Source organism: Schistocerca serialis, chromosome 12, assembly GCF_023864345.2.
Source record: "Schistocerca serialis cubense isolate TAMUIC-IGC-003099 chromosome 12, iqSchSeri2.2, whole genome shotgun sequence".
NCBI classification, from domain to species: Eukaryota; Metazoa; Arthropoda; class Insecta; order Orthoptera; family Acrididae; genus Schistocerca; species Schistocerca serialis.
This window is the reverse complement of record NC_064649.1, coordinates 20888812-20902714: the sequence shown is the minus strand read 5'-3', so window position 1 is coordinate 20902714 and position 13903 is coordinate 20888812. Positions and strand designations below refer to the sequence as shown.

The window sequence follows — 13903 nt, the reverse complement described above, 5'->3', positions numbered from 1 at the left end:
GGTGTCTGAGTAACCTGCCCATTGTTTTTAACCTTCTCAAATTTATCATTCTTTGCTTTCTGAGGAAGAAATGCTAGTTCCCAATGCTAGGAATTGTCTTATTTTTAGGGTTCTGTACCCAAGTCTGTTAAGACAGAACTGTTACAGGATTACTTTGTTGTCTTTCCATCTGACTATTAAGAACCCTTTTTCTGGGGAGTGGAAAATTATTTAGAAGTGCAGGAGATGGCTCATCAAAAGACAGAAGTGCTGCGTTGTTGATAAGTACACAAACAAAAGGTACAGATGGAAGGAAAGCCATATCCCCATACACACGATCCTCTTATCCATCCCAAGAACCAACCACGAATAAGTGCCCCCTTTGTCACGAAATACCACCCAGGACTGGAATGACTGAACCATGTCCTTTGTTAGGGCTTTGATTATCTGTCATCATGCCCTGAAATGAGGGACATCCTACCCAAGATATATCCAGCCCCTCCAAAGTGGTGTTCCGCCACCCACCCAACCTCCACAACATCCTAGTCCATCCATATGCCACTCAAACCCCCAGCCCCTGCCATATGGATCATACCCTTGTGGATGACCCAGATGCAAGACCTGCCCAATCTACCCACCCAGCACCACCTGCCCCAGTCCCATCATAGGCTTACCCTACCCCATCAGAGGCTGGCTACCTGTTCACCTAGAATCATGACATTTGGCAAGAAGCGAAGTTACGCAGACAAGTGAAGGGTAAAAAATCCAAAAATGGTTAAATTCTAAAATTGTATCATGTAAAAATATCTTTTTGCCGTTGGAACTTACATTACAGTCACCATCCATCAGAAGTTTAATAGAAAAATATTACTGTATGCAAACTAAAAATGCAAGTTGTAGTCATGTTTTGGTAAGTAAATAAAAATATTTAATTAATATAATAGAAGGAAACATTCCACGTGGGAAAAATTATATATAAAAACAAAGATGAGGTGACTTACCGAACGAAAGCGCTGGCAGGTCGATAGACACACAAACAAACACAAACATACACACAAAATTCAAGCTTTCGCAACAAACTGTTGCCTCATCAGGAAAGAGGGAAGGAGAGGGGAAGACGAAAGGAAGTGGGTTTTAAGGGAGAGGGTAAGGAGTCATTCCAATCCCGGGAGCAGAAAGACTTATCTTTGGGGGAAAAAAGGACAGGTATACACTCGCACACATGCACATATCCATCCACACATACAGACACAAGCAGACATATGTCCTTTTTTCCCCCTAAGGTAAGTCTTTCCGCTCCCGGGATTGGAATGACTCCTTACCCTCTCCCTTAAAACCCACTTCCTTTCGTCTTCCCCTCTCCTTCCCTCTTTCCTGATGAGGCAACAGTTTGTTGCGAAAGCTTGAATTTTGTGTGTATGTTTGTGTTTGTTTGTGTGTCTATCGACCTGCCAGCGCTTTCGTTCGGTAAGTCACCTCATCTTTGTTTTTATATATAAAATATTTAATTAAATTTTTGCTCTCAACATATACACGGTGTATCTTAATTAATGGCGTAAATGCATACAGTTGAAAGTATGTGATACTAGAAGCAAAGAAGTCTCGGTAAACTTATGGTCGAAAATGCATACCTTAAGAGCTATGAGCAATTTTTCATCTTCGATACTGTGAAGCAAATCTCATCTACTGCAAGCTCTTTGCTTTCCACATTTTGGGAAGTAGTAGTATGAACCAAAGCAAGAAAAAATGTCCAATAAACGTTTGCTCTAAAATGCATACCGTAAAAGTTATGAGCAATTGTTCACTAGAAGAGTTGTGTTTCCAAGTAGGGAAGATGTGCACATGCTCATAGTTGTTAATGTATGAATTTTAGAGCACACATGTTTACTGAACTTTTTTTCTTGTTATGGTCCACATTACCATTTCCCAAAATATGGAAAGCAAAGAGCTTTCAGTAGAAGAGATTTACTTCACAGTATCAAAGACGAAAAATTGCTCGTAGCTCGTAAGGTATGCAATTTTGACCCTGTGTTTACTGAGACTTTTTGCTTCTAATATAATATACTTTCAATTGTATGCGTTTACGCCATTAATTATGATACACCCTGTATAAACTGAAGTCTACTGCTATCTTATTTTTGTATGTCTGAGGTACTCTCAGGAATGACTATAAAGATTTTTATGTGGTTTTGGAGTTTCCAGGTCCGACATGTTGCTAGTATCGATATCAACAACAGGCAAAAATTGTTGAGAGTCTCAATTTTTAAGGATGGATGACCTATCTGTATACAGAATTAAGTTTTAATGGAACCCTCGGAGCTCGAGTTCCACTCATTTGGCCAGTTTGTACTTCATTTGTGTATCAGCAGTAATACCCATTTCATCTCCAGAAGATAATCACTGCCTTGCAAGTCTCTCATTATGCATTAGCCTTTTTTTTTCCCTACCCCCTTTGATGCAACAGACAATGTAAAATGTAAGATGTTGAAGCAGTAAAAGCTATGGAGTGCACGTGTGTGTGTGTGTGTGTGTGTGTGTGTTGTCAGGCCTAATTAGTACAGAAAGGGGTGGAGACAATAGACAATACACATGATGATAAGATATATGCCACAGAACAGATGGCTGAGGGCTAATATCTGCTCATCCCAGTCCTTTGCTTTTTGTTCTGTTAAAAATATGGTGATCATATCGCAGTCTTACAACTGCTAGTTTTTTTCCTTTTATCTTTGACACTGTTCAATAGGTTACAGACAGTTCGACAACAAGCTTGAAGAACACAACTTTTCCTTGAATTGCCTTCCTTTAAATTGGTGTTCAGAGTTTGGAATTGACTTTTATTTAGAATTCAGCATCAATGTAATTTTCTGCTTCTCTTAAGAAAACTACCCAATAAGATCCTGATGTAACACCAGATCAGACTGAAAAATAGAATAACTTCCTTCTCTATATCACCCTCATGAAAGCCACACGCAAGAATGGAAAAGAAAGAGCTTTACAATCTGAAGCAGAGGGCACCCAGCAAACTAAGAGTATTCCAGACTTTTTGTGGTATATGCGAACAACGGAGCACTCAAAGAAATGGAAAAAAAAGACAGAGCTTCAGGATTTGATGGGATACAACAAGAGTTCCTCATCAGTTGTGGAAACAAAACTCATCCCCATCGACACGCAAGTCGCCGAAGCGGCGTCAAATCGAAAGACCTGCACCAGGCGAACGGTCTACCCGACGGGAGGCCCTAGCCACACGACATTTCCATTTCCAGTGGCTTGCAAGCTTCGTCTATATTATGCTGTCGACTAACCTTCCAAAAGCCTCCAAAAGAACAAAAAATCCTACTTATACTGAAACCTGGCAAACCAGTGAATAAAGCTGTTCGCTATCATCCGGTCACCCTCTTAAGCTGCTGCAAACTGTTAGAAAGGCTTGTTCTTAACAGAATCTGTCCAAAGATCTGTGAAGTTACTTCTATCGAACAAGCAGGATTTTCTGTCGAACAAGCAGGATTCAGACCTAAAAAATGCTGTACAGACCAAGTACTTAACTTCCCCACACACACACACACACACACACACACACACACACACACAAGCTGGGTTTTAACGAGCTCTTAAAACGTCAGTGACTCTTGTTGATCCTACTGCTGTCTACAATACAGTCTGGAACCAAGGACTCCTTTACAAACTTGCAATACCAAACTATAATTAGTTTCATAAACAACATATTACCTGAGGGGTACTTCCAAGTGATCCTCTTCAGCTGATTAAGCAGACACAAGAAACTTTTGGTTCAGTATCGGGACCAGTGCTATTAAACTTTCATACATGTGATCTCCATTAAATAATCAAGGAAGTTCATTTATACAACGATCTGTCTTTGGCCAGCCTTGAAGCTGATGTAGAGATACTCCCTGCAGATCCAAGTACAATGCATGATCACCTCAAAAAGTGGAGATTAACACTAAATCCAATAAAGAGTGAAATTAGCTGCTTTCAGCTTAACAGTGGCCAATGCCAAACTAAATGTCACCTTCAATGGTTAAAGCTAAATTTCACCTTTAGTGGTCACGGGCTCCACCACCAAGACTTCCCAAAATATTTAGAAATAACTCTTGTCCTACAAGATACACAGAAAACACTGCAGCATCATACAGAAGGTGAGTGGTATCTCGTGGAGTGCGGGAGCTGTAGCTTTAGACTGTTCTTCTTTAGGACTTGTCTACTCTCCTGCCAAATACTGTTCTCCAGTGTGGCTTACAGTTTAAATGTGAGAAAAATCTTCGTTCAGTTAAATGTAGCGATGAGTGCAATAACAGGCTGCATCATGTCTACTCTCCCTCATTGGTGATCATCTCTAAGTCACATGTGGCCACAAGATATTCAGATACAGACTGTCCTTTTCATGGAACATGAAAAATTAATTAAAATTCACCAGCTTCCAATCCACTCTGACATGCCTGCACTTAGAATTAGCCCCTTAAAATCCAGGCAGTTACCTATGATATTGGCAGAATTGCTGCAAATAATGGATTTCAACGTGAGCAGGAAGTAAAAATATCTGGGAGTATGTGTATGGAACGATTTGAAGTGGAATGATCATATAAAATTAATTGTTGCTAAGGCGGGTGCCAGGTTGAGATTCATTGGGAGAGTCCTTAGAAAATGTAGTCCATTAACAAAGGAGGTGGCTTACAAAACACTCCTTCGACCTATGCTTGAGTATTGCTCGTCAGTGTGGGATCTGTACCAGGTTGGGTTGTCAGAGGAGATGGAGAAGATCCAAAGAAGAGCGGCGCGTTTCGTCACAGGGCTATTTGGTAAGCGTGATAGCGTTACGGAGATGTTTAGCAAACTCAAATGTCAGACTCTGCAAGAGAGGCGCTCTGCATCGCAGTGTAGCTTGCTGTCCAGGTTTCGAGAGGGTGCATTTCTGGATGAGGTATTGAATATATTGCTTCCCCCTGCTTATACCTCCCCTACAGATCACAAATGTAAAATTATATATAAAAACAAAGATGAGGTGACTTACCGAACAAAAGCGCTGGCAGGTCGATAGACACACAAACAAACACAAACATACACACAAAATTCAAGCTTTCGCAACAAACTGTTGCCTCATCAGGAAAGAGGGAAGGAGAGGGGAAGACGAAAGGAAGTGGGTTTTAAGGGAGAGGGTAAGGAGTCATTCCAATCCCGGGAGCGGAAAGACTTACCTTAGGGGGAAAAAAGGACAGGTATACACTCGCACACACGCACACATCCATCCACACATGCAGACACAAGCAGACATATTTAACTGGTCTTTAAATATGTCTGCTTGTGTCTGTATGTGTGGATGGATATGTGCGTGTGTGCGAGTGTATACCTGTCCTTTTTTCCCCTTTTTTCCCCCTAAGGTAAGTCTTTCCGCTCCCGGGATTCGAATGACTCCTTACCCTCTCCCTTAAAACCCACTTCCTTTCGTCTTCCCCTCTCCTTCCCTCTTTCCTGATGAGGCAACAGTTTGTTGCGAAAGCTTGAATTTTGTGTGTATGTTTGTGTTTGTTTGTGTGTCTATCGACCTGCCAGCGCTTTTGTTCGGTAAGTCACCTCATCTTTGTTTTTTTATATATAATTTTTCCCACGTGGAATGTTTCCTTCCATTATACAAATGTAAAATTAGAGAGATTCGAGCACGCACGGAGGCTTTTTGTCAGTTGTTCTTCCCGCGAACCATACGCGACTGGAACAGCAAAGGGAGGTAATGACAGTGGCACGTAAAGTGCCCTCCGCCACACACCGTTGGGTGGCTTGCGGAGTATAAATGTAGATGAAGTGGTCAGAAGCTTGGATTAGCATTGCTCATGTGGAATATCAGACCTTGTAAGACTTGATACGAGACCAACTGGCGTGGGATTACCATGACATGTTTGGAAGACAATTAACAGGATTTGTACATGCTGTGGTGCCTGTGCTGAAAGTCTCCATTGGTGTGTCTTCATCTTCTCAGTGTGGTTGTGGAAGTGAACATCATATGACCATGCACTTTTAACAAACTAGCAGATTAGCTTACCCTGGAAATATAGATTTGTTACAGTGGCAGCACTACATCAGATTAAAAACTTAGGTATTAATTTGTAGATTTATTGTTTTAGTTATATTTATTTTGTAAAATTATACAGTTCATCTAAGATAGTTGCAGTGCAGTATTTATTGCCACATGCTAAGTACGCAGTCAATTACATTAATATGACCACTGCCCATGTTTGATGTCAACGAGCAATATCCACTCACGGATGGCAGGCTACTAGCAGTGGAAGGTATACAAAGCTCGTTGGGGGAATGCGGAAAAAGTGCAGTCATTGTTATAATGTTGTGATGGGGTGATTTATTTGACATCCAAAAGGCACGATCATTGGCTTTTGGACTAAGGGTGGGAGGATTTCCAAAATGGCTAAGTTTGTCAACTCTCTGTATGGGGACACGGTTAAAGTATACTGTACTTGGTGAAATGGCACTATCCAAAAAGGGCACTGCGGCAACTGTGGTGCACCATGGGCCATAGAACACAAGGGTGGATGATGGCTGCAGAGATGTGTTCGGATGAATAGACATTAAAGTGTTTAGTAACAGACAATCCAGATGAACCGAGGGGCTACCAGCGTGTTTCCTCAATGACCGTTCAGCCAATGTTGCTTCGTATATCTACCTCCGCAGCTGGCACCAGATTCGTGCACCTGTGCTGACCGCCATTCATCAGTGACAAAGGCTGAATGGAAATAATCTATCTGGCCTTTTATAATCCTATGTGCGCTAAATTTTCTTTATAGAGTTAGATTTAACACACAGCGTATTTATGTGACTAGGAACTTGACTTCAGTCCTCTGGTTTCATGTTAATTAATATTGATTCAGCTAAAATTGTACCTTTATGAGGAAGTTGTTCCACTGATCAGTCTTTATCTGTGCCTAGCTGTCATTAGTGTGTGTTATCAGAAAGCACAATTGCTACCCGTCCACGAGTCTGATAATATAACAGCTGGCAAAGCACGAAGTAGCTACTCTGCTCCTCCAGCGGCAGATAGTGAAGTGGGTGGTGGCGAGCACGGGATGGAGACTGGAGAGAGTGGCTTGAACTATCAGCCGTTTATAGGGGATGCTTGGCTCCACTGGCGGCGCAATGGGAACGGGCGGCGCGGGTCTGACGAACCGTGGCTGCACTGGATAGGCGAGAGTGGGTGGAGGAAGCAGTCTGAGGGTATTTCACTCATTACTCTGTATGTGTGTGTGTGTGTGTGTGTGTGTGTGTGTGTGTGTGTGTGTTTTGATACCTGTGCTGTGCGATCCTATTCCAGGTGTAGTGGGTGGCTCTGTGTGTGTGTGTGTGTGTGTGTGTGTGTGTGTGTGTGTGTGTGTGTGTGTGTTTTCCGATACCTGTGCTGTGCGATCCTATTCCAGGTGTAGTGGGTGGTTGTAAAGCCTGAATTGTTGTCATGGTCTTCAGTATGAAGATGCAGCTTTCAATGCTAGTCTGTCCTGTGTAAGCCTTATCATTTCCGTATAACTTTTTGACCCTTTGGAATGACAAAGTGTCACCTAATACTTTATTTTTTTTCATTTAAATTTATGTCAGAGTTTCTGATATGGTACTAGTCAGTGCTTTTCTCAATGAACTGTAGAGAACATTCACAAAAATACTGTAGAAAAAGTTCAATATAACGAAGTTATCCTTTGGCCTACCTCTTTTTATATAAATGTGATGCTGCAAGCAACCTCTGAAAATTATAATAAATTAGTATCTAATCATGCCATTACCTCAATGCTTGATTCTTCAGTCAGTTCGTAAGAGCAGATTTCCTTTTTCGTGTTTCCTCCACATCCCCCCCCCCCCCCCCCACCCCCCTACAGTCCCCCCCACCTGTACTTCCATTACTAAATTGTATATCAATGTGTTTCCTTGAATAGCTCAGGATTTGTCTTATCAACCAGCCATTATTTTGGTCCAGCAGTGCCATAAATTTCTTTTCTCTCCAGTTTGGTTCAGTATATCTTCATTAGTTACGTGATTGACCCAAACAATCTTTACCATTCTTCTGTAGAGTCATATTTCAAAATCTCCTGTTCTGTTCTCATCTGAACTGTTTATCATCCACATTTTGCTTCCGTGCAAAGCTATATTCCAAAGAAATACCTTCCAAAAAGCCTTCGTAGCACCTGGATTTATATTTGATGGTAAACATAGCAATGCTTCCCAGTTGGTAAATATGTATGGCAATTGGACATACGTTGTAAACTCCTTCCCCGTCGGTAGGCACACGCTAAAGAGAAAGAAAACTTGCTGGCTTTTGCCCTCAGCCACAATTTTGTGCCACAGTTTGGCGGTCCGCAGCTTGTGGTCTAGTGACTAGTAGTGCTGCCTCTGGATCACGGGGTCCCAGGTTTGATTCCTGGCGGGGTTGGGGATTTTTCTCTGCCCGGGGACTGGGCATTTGTGTTTTCCTCATAATTTCATCATCATCATTGTTCATGACAGTGGCTATAATGGATTGTGTAAAATTTGGACTGTGTAATAATTGGGACTTTGTATGGGCACTGATGACCGCGCAGTTGAGGGCTCCACAAACCAATTGTCATCACAGTTTGGGGGTGGGCGTTCATGCTGGAGACAGCTTGGTTGTCATACCAACATACGAGGTTGTGTAGTGATGGCAGCAGAGTTCATGAATGGCATGGCATAGATATCCCTGCTTCTGATGGCGTATGGTAAGACTGTGGCAGGACAGCAGTAGGAAGTGCTGGGTGGGTATGTAGTTTAGAACTGTTAGTGGTCAATTTGTTAAAAACAGGAAGTGATGTGTAATTTCGTCTTCTGCACAGACGAGGAAGACGACAGTGATGGTGGAGGCACGGGCAGCAGCAGGGGGAGCAGCATGGGGAACGCACTGAGCTACAAGGAGCGCCGCCGTGAGGCCCACACCCAGGTACGTAGTGAGAGGATTTGGTAACTTGCTAGAGACAGGCGTTCGGTGGTAGTAGCAACTTGTTGGAAATGTACAGGCTACAGTTACGTGTATTACACCCTGCAGCTGATCACCTTGGTGGGCTGTCATCTGCAAGTAATCGATAAAAAAACATTTGTTCTGATCTATTAGAGCCTGATCTATTAGAGCCTTAATATCAAGAATAGTTTTTAAAATGGTGCCGTAGCATAGTGGTTAAGTTACTGGGGTGGAGTACTGAAGGTTATGTAGTTGAGTCCTATTGAGTCTACCTCTTTTTGAAATGACTATGGTCATTATTTTTATTCAGTTACTTGGTTCAAATACATTTTTTCCCCTTTCTAATCCTTTGTCAGGTCATTTCATTAATTTTGTATTTGCTTTCATTTTTACTTCCGTGCATTCTTTTTCAACTATTAAAATGCCGCATTTTTACAGAATTGAACTCCCTTGTGCAAAACAGCTTCAAACGCCTGATTGTTTCACCAAGGAGTTAATGTGTTAAATATTGGACTTCAAGCACATAAGCAAGAAAATATTTAGGAAAGGTATGAAATTATGCTTTTAAAATTTGTCGGAAGTTGCTGAGTGCCCTCATTTTCATTTGAGTAAAGTCCAGGTATTTGTTGCGATAAGTTAAGCTGTCTCAAGCCAAACAGAAAGTTTATAATGGTAATACTTGTCTTATTGTGTTAAACTTTTAACATAACATCATACATCTTAATAAGTAGATGATGGCAGCATTTTAAATTTTTGAGTTTGGTCAACATTATATTGGTGTAAGTGCCCCGGAACAATTGGAGAATCTGTGAAAAACCCAGGAATTTTTTCATCCAGGAAGACCCCTGAAGTCTATTAGAATTTCAGCAATTTTTCATTGTTTTAGTTCTCAGTTAAATTTTTGCAATTTTGACTGATAAGAACTGATACTCTAACAAAGAATTTTACTTTAGGACACTACTGCAGAATAAGACTGTAGCGATGAATCATAAATGAAAGAATAACACCAAAATAAAACTTCAGTTGCAATGAAAACGCACTATTTATAGCTACAAAATGTAATGGACACATAATTGTCTGCTAACAGCAAAATGTGTCGAAAAGGTTCCAGGACAAACACTATGCAATACTTCGTATCAATAAAATGCTTTCAATGAACATGATGCAATAACTGTTTAGGTTTCTAGCAGATCACGGGAAAATATTGCGAATGGTGGTTTGAAAAGCATTACCTTCAAAGTAAATTTCCTTTTACACTAGGTGAATTATGTATTGTACGTGTGAGAATGTGCGCCAAATTTCTTAAATCATGGAGGGTTTGACTCTCATCCGATACCTAATACTTTGAGGACCAGGCACTTAGAAAAATTTCGGGTCCAGAGGACCAGCCATTTATGGCATTACTTAAAATTTTAGTGGTACATTTGTGTTACCAAACGAAAGCGTTGGTATGTTGATAGGAGACACTAAAAAGCACACAAACACACACACAAATTTCAAGCTTTCGCAACCCACGATTGCTTCATCAGGAAAGAAGGAAGGAGAGGGAAAGACGAAAGGATGTGGGTTTTAAGGGAGAGGGTAAGGAATCATTCCAATCCCGGGAGCAGAAAGACTTACCTTAGGGCGAAAAAGAGACAAGCAGACATTGTAAAGGCAAAGAGTTTGGCCCAATGATGTGCGGATGGATATATCTGTGTGTGTGTGTGTGTGTGTGTGTGTGTGTGTGTGTGTCTGTGTGCGCGCGCGCGCGATTGTATACCTGTCCCTTTTTCCCCCTAAGGTAAGTCTTTCCGCTCCCGGGATTGGAATGACTCCTTACCCTCTCCCTTAAAACCCACATCCTTTCGTCTTTCCTTCTCCTTCCCTCTTTCCTGATGAAGCAACCGTTGGTTGCGAAAGCTTGAATTTTGTGTGTTTGTTTGTGTGTCTATCAACCTGCCAGCACTTTCGTTTGGTAAGTCACATCATCTTTGTTTATATATATAGTGAAAAAGACCAACCTTACAGGTTAGTTTTCCATATTTCTGTTAGTTCTTTCATAGATAACAAATTATGCAATAATGCTGGCAAGAAGTACAGTTATACTTAAAAAAAAGTGCAGGTTAGTTCTTCAGCAATTTCACATGTAATTGGCTTTTCTATATAAAGTTGAAGTACTTGATGGAACATGTATTCGGTCAGGTAACCTACAAAATATTCGTTGCACAGTCTATAAAATCCTGCTTGTAAGAAATATTCAGCTGCTGCAATTCAATCTGTACCTTTAGGGTCCTGCCTAACCCTAATACACCTCCCCTTCCCCCCCCCCCTTCCTCCCCCCCCCCCTCCTTCACCCCCCCCCCCCCCCCCCACATACACACATATTAACTTTTCCTGATTGCGTGTTTATGTTTCTGTTCATGCTACTTGAACAGTCATGTTGCCATTGGTTGTCCTATTACTTGTCCTATCTGCAGGGATCACATGACATGAGCTTTGATTGACTGACAAAAGTGCATTGCAATCTCAGTTTCAGTGCTTTGAAAGCTATCGTGCTGTATTTGGTGGATCCCCCCCCCCTCCCTCCCTCCAAAGTGTCAGGAAGTTCTATGCCAGTGTATAAAATCCGTACCATTCAAAGGATTGATAAATTTTACAGCTCCAAGGGAAGTATATTGTCGATTAACATGGAAGAAATGTATTTTCACCCAGGGTACAGTGTATTTTCAACTGGGAAAAAGTGTATTTGAAACTGGAAAATCTGAGAAAAGTGCGAAATAGAATGCTCAAAGTCCTGTGGTCCTTACATGTAAACTGCTTTGTTCTTCTGTGGAATGATTATCATGATCCTTAATACAACTAATTTATGTGTGTTGGCTTCGTATCGGTTGCAGGCAGAGCAGAAGAGGCGGGATGCCATCAAGAAGGGTTACGATGCGCTGCAGTCGCTGGTTCCGACGTGCCAGCAGCCCGAGACATCTGGCTACAAGCTGAGCAAGGCCACCGTCCTCCAGAAGTCCATAGACTACATAGAGGTACTACTCAGCCCCCCCAACATGGCTGTGGCCTGTGTAGAGCTGATGGCAAAAAATTCTTGATCATTTTGTGTGGCAATGTACAGTGAGTCCGCTAAGTTGTTCATTTCAAATATTTCCTGAAAAATTTAAGATATCGTCATTCTCTTTTCACCAAAATGAATTGTGAATATGTTCTCACTAATTGATGTGTAGTCTCTCTTCACAACTGTATTAATTACAGGTATCCAAATGATTAATGGAAAATCTCATATTAAGATGTGAAACAAATACTAACAAAGAGATATAGGGGCTGGCCAGTACTTATCTCAGCTCAGTACAGCCGATAGATTCACAAAACAGAACAGAAAATTTACATTCCTAGCTTTCGGAACTTTGTTCCTTCATCAGGGAGGAGAGAGGGGATAAAAAAGGGAAGAAGGGAAAGTGGATTCAGTTACTCACAACCCAGGTTATGAAGCAACAGGGAAAGGTAAACAGGGAGGGTAGCAAGGATGGAGGCATGATTTGTGTAGGTAGCTTCATCAGTAAAGAGAATTCTTTGAAGAAAGAACCTGTTGTCACATCAGAACTGAGTGACAGAATTCTGAGCACCTACTGCAGTCGTGCTAGTTAATTGGCTGGTGAAGTGATACACTATGCGGACAGAAGCTCTTTGTGCACAAAATGCAAACAATGCTGGGTTGAATTATTCCAGATGTATTCGTAATTTCTATGGGGCTAAAATATTGATTATGAGCAACAGGTGCCAGAAAATATATTTTGTTCACTCCACTAATTGTGTGGCTGCTCTTACCCTCCAGTGTCCTTCCAGTGACAATTTTTTTGCACATTTGGTGACTTGTCACTTTTGTCTGCCACTCTCTGTTAGAATAACTATGAGAGGACAGCTCAACTACTTCGCATTCGTTTTGCATTCTCTGTAAAGTGATAACATGTCTGGTTTCTCTTGATTTGTGTGAAAGACATTTATTTTTTCACACTAACTAGCTCTTGACACAAGTGAATGACAGAGAGAAAGCCAGGCAGAAAAAAAGCTACATTACCTCGGTGTCCCTTTCATGCTGGTATTGTGGTGGTGCAATTCAGTTTCTTCCTTATCCGATCAGACACGTTTTCTTGTTTGGGCACAGAATCGCCAACTTTTGCATATGGATGTTGAAAACTGATAAAGCCTAAGTTCTGATTATTGTAATTGTTCTGATACTAATAATCATATTTTAGAGTGAAATGCTATTGAATTAGTCTGTTGTAGAACTATGATGCCAGCAGCAGAAATTATAAGAGACAGTCAGATGAAAAAACGACAGACAGAAAAGAAGTAAGTGAAGTTTTCATAATTTGAGAAAGAATTGCCAGGACTGTTAGTACATTTACCCACTATGAGACAAGATGGTCAGTGCCTTTGTTGAAAAATGTTTGCAGTTCCCTGCCTCCAGGTGTGCACCTCTGTATCCAAAGGAAATTGATGGTCACAAATGTCTTCCTTCAGGGCCCTAAAAGTATGGAAATCACATGGGGAGAGATTGGGATGGTATGGAGGATGTGTAAGGGCTTCCCAGCGAAACTTCTGGCGTATACTCAAAGCAGACTTGGCAATATGTAGGCGAGCTCGCATCCACCACACAGTCCTGATCTCTCCCCATGAGATTTTTGTATTTTTGGAGTGCTGAAGAAAGACTTCCGTAGGCAACAGCTAATATTTTTCCAGGAAGGCACTGAGTGTCTTGTCTCACAGTGGGATAAATGCATTAACAGTTATGATGATTATCTTTGAAATAATGAACAGTTTGCTTACTTTTTTCCATCTGTCTCTCTTTCGTTTGATTGCTACTACTCTGTAGTCCTATGTAAAATGCAAAGATGGTACCAATATATCTGTGATTAATATAACTGTTAAGAGACTATATGTTGTTCAGTAATGATTTTCTCA

General features: G+C 41.2%; 1 protein-coding gene across 3 annotated transcripts in view; it reads left to right on the top strand.

Moving 5' to 3' along the window:
- Positions 1 to 13903, top strand: part of LOC126428142 (max-like protein X) — a 53583-nt gene that overhangs the window by 14328 nt on the left and 25352 nt on the right. For all 3 annotated transcript variants that reach the window (XM_050090049.1, XM_050090050.1, XM_050090051.1), the window contains exons 3-4: positions 8832 to 8935; positions 11830 to 11970. In XM_050090049.1, coding sequence (XP_049946006.1) covers positions 8832 to 8935; positions 11830 to 11970 — 245 coding nt within the window. The remainder of the gene's footprint in view (positions 1 to 8831; positions 8936 to 11829; positions 11971 to 13903) is intronic.